This window comes from Cariama cristata, unplaced genomic scaffold (assembly GCF_000690535.1).
Source record: "Cariama cristata isolate BGI_N322 unplaced genomic scaffold, ASM69053v1 scaffold45945, whole genome shotgun sequence".
Lineage (NCBI taxonomy): Eukaryota > Metazoa > Chordata > Aves > Cariamiformes > Cariamidae > Cariama > Cariama cristata.
This window is the reverse complement of record NW_009618957.1, coordinates 5,989-14,477: the sequence shown is the minus strand read 5'-3', so window position 1 is coordinate 14,477 and position 8,489 is coordinate 5,989. Positions and strand designations below refer to the sequence as shown.

Sequence of the window (8,489 nt, the reverse complement as noted above, 5' to 3'; positions counted from 1 at the left end):
ATGATTCTATGATTCTAAGTGTTTTGCAGGTGAGACATGTGAAAAAGAACATAGGTTGTCTTTCTGACCCTTAAGTTCATCCTATTCTCTTGTGAGTGGGTAACTGGTTTTGTACAGTAAATGATTTGATGTTCAACTGTACTTGTTTCATATATCTTCATAACAGATCTTCATCACTTGTTTCAGTACAGATTTTGGCTATTTAATTTTGCTTAGTTACGGTCTGAAAGGCCATTTGTGACTGATGTGATCTTTCTTCACCCACAGAGGGGGAGGTTAAAGTAAAAGAACTGGACTGGCTGAAAGATGAATTCTGCACTGGTAGGTGGTTATAATGGGTCCTTTCAGATGGGGTTTGGTGTCTTGGTTTGATCCCCGTGCCACCCCCCCACCCCTGTTCAGAACCATCAAGAAAAGCTTATTCCATTGTTTCTGAGGTAAGTCCTCCAGCACATACGCCTCTGGAAAAATAGTTGAAAGAACACGGTTGTCTTTGGGTGCGTTAATGCCTTGTGAATGAGTAAGGAAAGATTAACTGATAGGTTGAGAATGGACAAGTGATGGCTGTCCTTTACTTAGGTCAAAATCCAGACGTGCAAACAAGATGGGTCTTGTTTGGAATGGATTCCAGACACAGTGATGTGGATTTGAGTTTCTGTAATCCAGATTTTGATGTGATGGTATTGTGTGGCTTATGGCTGCATGAATACAAAAATATAAAAGGTGGTGGGGAGGGTAGGTGATGATTTGAAGATGTGTAAGTACTTGTTCCAAATGTAGTGGGGAATGTGTTACATTTTAAATATTTGCCAAGGGAATGTATTCTGCTGCTTTTAGCAAAATAAAGGCAACTAACTTGAGTAATATTTAAAGTGCAATTAATGGTAGTAAAGCAGATCACTAAAACTTTCTATGATTGCAAGGTCAACACAAAATTGTAGCACTAGGTTATATGAAGCCTCCTTTATAGATTTTTATATCATCTGTTGGGTTTGATGTAATGCCTCTAAAAAATAGAACAACTAAGCAAGTGGAAGCATCTTTTACGTATTCAAAAGCCTCTCTTGGAATTCAAAAAATTCTGGTTAATGAAAATATTTGATACTGCCAGTTGAAAAGGTTTTATGTGTTTTAGACTTTCAGAGAAAGTTTCTGTATTTTAACAAAGTCTAGATTTTAAAAAGCATGATGAAGTAGGAGGCTTAATCAAAACTTATATGAAGATGCATTTGGTTTTTTATTTAAAGGAGCATTTATCTTAATCTAGTTAAATCTGTGATCTCAGACAGGGTAGTAATTGGTTGTAAATTCTAAAGTAAAAGTAAACTTACTCTTGCCAGTCAACCTTGGGAGGATTGGACATAATGCTGAGAAAGCAAAGGACTGCAGGGAACTTGAGAGAATGAATAGAGGGAGGTTTTGATTGACCTTCAGTGGGGTGCTTCATTTATGGAGTAGCAGATGACCACAGGAGTTAAGAAGTTTCTTTTTTCCAGCTGTCCATCATTTGAGATATTTAATCATGTACACCAAAGTGATATTCTTTGTTACAGATCCTGAAGCTCCTTACAGCTGGTCTGGAGAAGAGATTGCTGATTTGCATGACCACTGTACTGTGATAATGGCAGCTGATGGTAGGAAAATATAAACAGTAAGCTTTTAAATCAAACGCTTGAGCGTTATGAGTAATAATTTAAACATACTTAGTTTACTTTTAAAATCTAATAGGTCAGATCTTTACGTAATTTGTCAAAGCTCTGCCTTAAGTGTTCCTGCCTGTATTTTTTTAAAATTTTATTTACATTCTGAATTAGCAATAGGAGAACAGATGTTGAAAACTACTAGCTTTTTCTTTCCTTTGGTGTGGTAATTATTTGTGATGAAATAAATTACTCAAAGATCATAATCACAAGTAAGTGATGAATTTGACTTTCAGAAGCGTTTTGTTGTCCTACCTTTGTCTTGCATCAGATAACCTCTATGCAAATAATGATAAATACGTGATTAGACTAATATATTCTATAATGTGAAAAACAGTTTCAGATGCTGCACTTGCCCATAGAGTCTATGCCTTTGGATATGTGTCTTTTTTTTTTGTTGTTGTTCTTTTTCTTGCTTAAGTGAAAGACTGAAAAATGACAGGCTAGCTTATCTGTATAGGAAAACCATTGTTGTTTTGATATATAAATAAAGGAGGATTGGTTTTAGTTACGATATTGAAAGATGTTGCAAGACTGCTTTCCAAGGAGATACAGTTATAATGGTATATTAGTTACTGCCTTTTTTGTATTTTTGTAAGATATGAGGCCCTATACATTGTGATATCTTGTCTTTTTTAGCTTTGTGGTAAGATATTTCCAGGCTGAGAGAAACTTTGTTAAAGTTTTGTAAGTTGTCTGACAGAAGTGATTCCCATTGATATGCGAGAAATCTTAAAGAAAGCCTGATGCAAATAGCAGCAGTGGATACTATTACAGGGTCAGTTGTTGCCATTAAAAATATACTCTGGGATTTAGCTAAAATAGTGACTTATTTGATTAGTATAATCAAACTAAGGCCTGTTGTTGTTTCATACCTGAGACTTAAGTAAGTAGTACACTTAAACATACATATTTTATGCTCTTAATCTTTTTTTTTTTTAGTGTTCTATGATGATGACCTGACAGATGCCTTGTTCAGAACGCTGTATAGAATCACACAAAATTTGAGAAACTCTTGCACAGTTTACCTGGCATTAGAAAAGAGGCAAGTATTACCAAGAACTTAAAATAAAAAGCACTAAAAACTTTATGTGGTTTCTTTATTTGCAAGAAACATCTGATTTGATTGAAGGTCGGCTTCTGATTTTCATTGTACTAGTTGATCACAGGCTGCAGCATATGCTCAGGACAAACATTTGTTTTTATATGTGCTTAATTTTTATCAGTCCAGAATTTGACTTCCACAAGAGTTTGGCATTTATTGTCCTACCGTTGCCTCGCATGAGATAACCTTTATGCAAATAAGGATAAATAGGTGGCTGGACTGATATATCCTATAATGCCTGACGACATTTGCTATATGTTTTTTGAGGTCATAGAGTGGAATGAAGCGGCTTAGAATTAGGGTATACGTTTCCCAGCTTGAGTACTTCTATAACAGTTTCTCTTGTGTTTTCTTTCAAGGAATTGTTGAATGTTTTTAAGTCGTCGTGTATTGCAGTCCGTTCATAAACTAGTATATAAATAGGCTTTGCTTAAATCTCTGGAGGTTCATATGATTTGTTGCCAAGTGTTTGTGCAGGAAGCCAAACCAATGATTCTGTTGCGGCAAAGTGCCTTAAAATCAATGGAAAGATTCACCCAAGAGTTATTGTGTATTGATGCTAACATAAGTCTTGCCTGCTTTTTAAGAATAGTGGAGGGTTACTTTTTTTTTGGCTATCAAAGTTAGTTAATTACACTGAGAAGACCCACATTTTCCATTAGCTGAGGAAAGTTATTTAAACTGTTTAAGATGCCAGTATAGGAGGGACATTTTAAATTAAATATTCTTTCACCAGGCTGAACTTCACTTTAAGACATATGGATGTTACATGTGAAGCCTACAGTCGTTTTAGAAATACTCTAAATGATTTGGAGAACCTCCAAGATAGAAAAATGAAATATACTGTGGAGCCCATTAAGCTTGATTTCTGCCAGTTTCTCATTTATGAACGAATTGAGCAGTTGGTAAGTGGCATTCATTAAAATAAATGTAATGTGTTGGGCTAATCATTTCAAATTCGTTTTCAGCTGTTTACTTAACATGAAGTAAGAACAGGAGAATAAACATTACCTTTTCATTTATTTTCATTTAGCTTTTTGTTGTTTTAAAATTAATCTTGTTTGTGCTTATGTATTCTATACTAGATTGACATAACATACCCTTTTTGATCACCAGCAGGACAGTGGCATAGATTGTATTCATTTCCTCGAAGATTAAGAAACAACCTCCATTACTTCATAAAATTTGCGATTGACTAGAAAATGGGACCAATATCTCTTCCCATTTATTTGCTTGTAGAAGAGCTTTCATTTCGTAGTTTTAGTAATTCCCAGTTCAGGGTTCAGGAAATAATGTTCTAATATCTATGAAGAAGTTGATTAGCTGTAAACTTCTGATGTCAGATACCATATTTGTAGTTATCTAATTACCTCCCAAGCACTTATGGTTCTCTTTTTTCTTCTTTTTCTTTTTTTTTTTTTTTTTTTCCCAATTGTCTGCTCTTACAATTATTCTTACAACTAATAGCTTGCTGGCTTCTAGAGCAATACAACCTAGCAGATGTTTTTAGAGAACTTGCAAATCTTGTACTGGATTACAAATCTGCTACCAAGAAATGATGTTCCTGTAGTCAACCTAAGATTGCTGTGTCTTCTGCAGTATGTATGTGTAGTAAGATTACAGGGGCTACAGTTACAGATTGATTTCTTTTACTTAACGCTGATACCTTCAGGCATAAAACATGGGTGCAAAACTTTAAAACAAGTTTTACAAGTATATAAATGTAACCTGGATTATACCTAAGTGTGTAAGCTCATTCCCTAGAGCTTTTGGGAAGGCTACTGTTCTTTGAAACATATGCATTTTTAATACACCTAAGTGTTTTATTTATCATGAAGTATATTATTGCCACAATTCAAGATGTCATGGTGAAGAGTATGTGATAGTCTGCTTAATAATTTTTTATATAGCAGACAAAGCATATACTAATTTATTCTACAGAAATAAAGTGGTCTGTTTTTCATCTTCATTGTTCAACAGATTGAGAAGGGGATGTGTGTTTGTGTAAGACATGCATTTGTGAGACCTTGATTCCTCAGTAAATTGAGTATTTTTTCAGTTGTATTATTGCTAGCATAATTGAAAGCATTTGTCAACACAGGCTAAGAAAAAGCAAGATTATCAGTCAAAATACTGCAGAAGGTCATGCAGACCAATGAAATTATTTTAAAACAAATGATTGGAATGATACTAATTTTTTATTTTTAAAAATCATGCTACAAGAACAAAGAAATCAATTCTGTTGTTCTGTCTCAAAGATAATTTGGTGGTTGTTCTAGAGATCACATAGATGGATTTAGTATCCATCCACAGATGGATACTATCTATAGATGCAAGTATAGGATGTGTCTTAAAACTTGTCTTCCAGTGGGCATGTTGAACTTTTTCATAATTGCAACCTACTGATCTGAGAAAATACCTGTATGTATTTTTTCCACTCCTACAGGAATTGTGGAAGATCATTGCTGAACAGCTAACGTGACAGGGACATGAGAAAATAGAAGATCTTTATCTAAGGATAAAGGTTTTTTTGATGTTTTATTAAAAAAGGATTTTCATGCCAAGAGAAGCATTTTCCTGGTGCAACTGTGTTCTCAGAAAGTATTGCTGCGCAGACTTGCTTTACTTCAGCAAGTTCTGGGTTTGGCACTTAGGACATGGTATCTTTGATGTTTCTTTTGCAAAACTGTTTAATGTTGATCTTCAGAGTACATGCTGGATGCCAAACAGTGGCAGTGACACAGTGACTTGCTCTTTGGGATTGATGACTTAGGTTTTAGAGTCTGACAAAGAGGTATTTAACCTTTTCCATGTGGCTGCTTTGCAGATGTCATGCATTTTCCTTTTTAGTTTTCTGAACGTGGACACTTCTTGGTCTCATCCCAGTTCCACATTATTTGTATTTATGGACATTTGTGAAACAGTGTTCTGGGCAAAACCTGTTTGTCTTTCATAGACTTTTCTTTAAGCAATCTGTTTATGAAGCTTAGTCCTTAATTTTCAGTTTGTCCTATCTAAATCATTGTAGTTTAGGGCTACCATCTGAACTGAAAGGAGACAAGATGCATTTTGTTTGAGCCTCTAAAAATAAGCCATGGAGGTCTTGGAGCTATATTGTTCTGCTGGAATGTTAAGCTATTCTGTCCTTCCCAGGTTGAGGGTGGGAAGGTACCATGTGGTGTGATATGCTACTGCTCTTTAAATGTTTGGAATTCTACCCGCAATGCATACATGTGAGGCTGGGGAGAAGGAGGTGACCGGGAATATCTTGCCGGTACAAATGGGACCTTCAGTATTGTAGCTTTTGGATTAAAGTACAACATATAGATCAAATCTTTCCTGTGTTATTAATGAAACCAAAAATCTGTTTGTATTCTTTATAATTATTATGTGTAATATTACGTTTCTATCACTTGCCATGTGTACACTGTCACAGAAATTCTTGTGCCTGCTGGGTTCTTTAGCATTATGAGAGTATTGGTGATGAAGCTGTTCTGGCCTGTGACTCATGGGAGTGTACATACATTACATTAGAAGCATCTGGTTGATTTCTTGAAAGTCTGTTTTACATTTGGTTTAGTTCAGTTGGTTTAGGTCAGTTATTTCATAACCTGCTTATGTGTATGGACATATTTTTTTGTATGCTGTTTAATGAGCTGAAAGGTTATTAAATGATGATGGCCTTTTCCTCTGAGTGAAAATTACAATATGTTAGCATATATCTGCCTAGATTAATATAGAACTTCTCTCTCAGAACCCTCATTTGAACTTCGAAGATCTAAAACTCTATTTGAATCCAAAGATTCCCAAACTAGTATTCTTTTGTTTGTTTGTTTTGTAATGTTACTAACTTCAGTAGATTAACTCAAAACAACTGGTTTTGAATGTAGCTGCTTATTTAAGTAGTAATTTTTTGAAGGCTGTGGCAAGAAATTAATTTGAACTGATGTGAAGTAGTGTGTGCAGTTAGAGAAGATTTTTACTTGTGCAGGGCTTCTGAGAGTCTTTGGAATTATCAACAGAAGCTCCTCTGGGCAGAGGGATACTGTAGATCTTTTAAACTTAGAATTCAGCCATTTTACTGCAGCTGGCTTAAATTAACATCTGAAAAATATTTTTATACTTGTATCTTTGGTTGAGTAAATACAAACATCATAGCTGCTTGGGAAGCAAGCTGAAGGAGAATTTCCTTCTAAAGAAACAAAGTTAGTCTTTCTATTGGAAGGAAACGATAGCTTTGAGGGTTCAGTGGCTGAGAACTGAAGGCCAAATAGCAAATTTGGATATGACCCTTTTCACTGATGATAAGGAATAGTCAAAAATAGGCAACAATTCTAAGAACACAAGAATCACAAGACTCTCACAATGCCTTAGCTTTGTGGTGTTAATGAGAGGAAGTATAGCCTGTCTTGCAAGAGAATTGCCCACTGCTATCAAGGATATTAATTACGGATGCCACCTTCTCAATTTTTACTTTAATCATACTTTAAATGTGTCATACATAGTAATTGTTTTCAGAACTCATCATGCAAATGTACACATTTAGCAGTTCATTGTTTATTAAGATGATTAAAAGTGAGGAATTGTTTAGTCTTGAGCATACAGATTATGATTGGAAATCAAGTTAGTGCCTAAAATGATAATGGCTTGAGCACATTATCTGTATTTATGTAATCAAGAAGGATTTTTTCCTAATAAAGCATGATTTAAAAAATAGTATGCTCCTGTGGTGATGTATCTAAATTTTAAAAAATTTTAACAGGTAATGTTCTTAGATTTTGGGGGGTTTTTGGCAGTCCTGTCTTATACCTGTTTTTTTGCTGTGTGTTAGACACAATTTACCATGATTTTTAGCCAGATAGAAAGGAGAGAAAATATGATTGTGAGGGGGAGAAGGTGTTAGTATGTATACAACAGTCCAGTGTAAATTGTGTGAGGCTTTCAATTCATACAGCTTACGGAAAAGTCAAGTGATTCAACATCAGGTTGGATGGTCTTGGACTTCTGAGCTATAGAGTTTGCATATTTCATTGTAAAACCCTTAAGAACTCTGCTGGCTATTCATATAGTTCTTTTTGATGACCTCATAGCTAGTAGGGAAAAAGAGGGAATTAGTAAATGTTTCTAGTCAGCGTTGCATATTCCTGGAAGTCCTTTGTGAAGGGGAAGAAAGAGAAGGTAGGTGCTTAAGCTAAAATTTATTAACGTTTCTACTCTGCTGTGGAGCTGAGGTTGGAAAGATTTCATTTGGAAAACCATCTTTCTCCTCTGCTAAATAAAGTCATTCTGCAGTTGGGAGCAGTTCTGGATGTGGTTGGCATAGTCCGGTTGGTCAGCCAGATGGATCGTTTTGGGGAGAGGGGGAGTGCGGAGGAGGTGCAGGGGAACCCGTGGAACTCTTGCAGTGCACTTATTTCTGATAAAGGAGAGGAGCATCAGAATTTTCTCTAGGAAGTGTGGTAATGGATGGACATGTGATCTTCCAGGAGGAGTCTTGTTTGAAACGAACTAATTTTTTCCTTTTGTCACTGATGTATGGTGAAATAACACATGTCCTTTCTCAGTCCCCACACTTCAGATGAAGATGGCAGGTATCCCTGTCCTGCTTTTATCTCCTCTTAAGAGGAACATGGATGAGATAATTGTAAATATTGGTCAAAAGAAGAACTTGAACTTTTATGCAA

General features: G+C 35.4%; 1 protein-coding gene across 1 annotated transcript; it reads left to right on the top strand.

Annotated features, from left to right (window-relative positions):
• Positions 1-267: 267 nt before the first annotated feature.
• Positions 268-5,287, top strand: LOC104162338 (methyltransferase-like protein 22; the record flags this gene model as incomplete). Its single annotated transcript, XM_009701048.1, has 5 exons — positions 268-321; positions 1,554-1,634; positions 2,643-2,745; positions 3,542-3,710; positions 5,252-5,287. Coding segments are annotated over 5 exons (443 nt in total), but the record flags the coding sequence as incomplete, so codon positions are not given.
• Between the last annotated feature and the right edge of the window lie 3,202 nt (positions 5,288-8,489).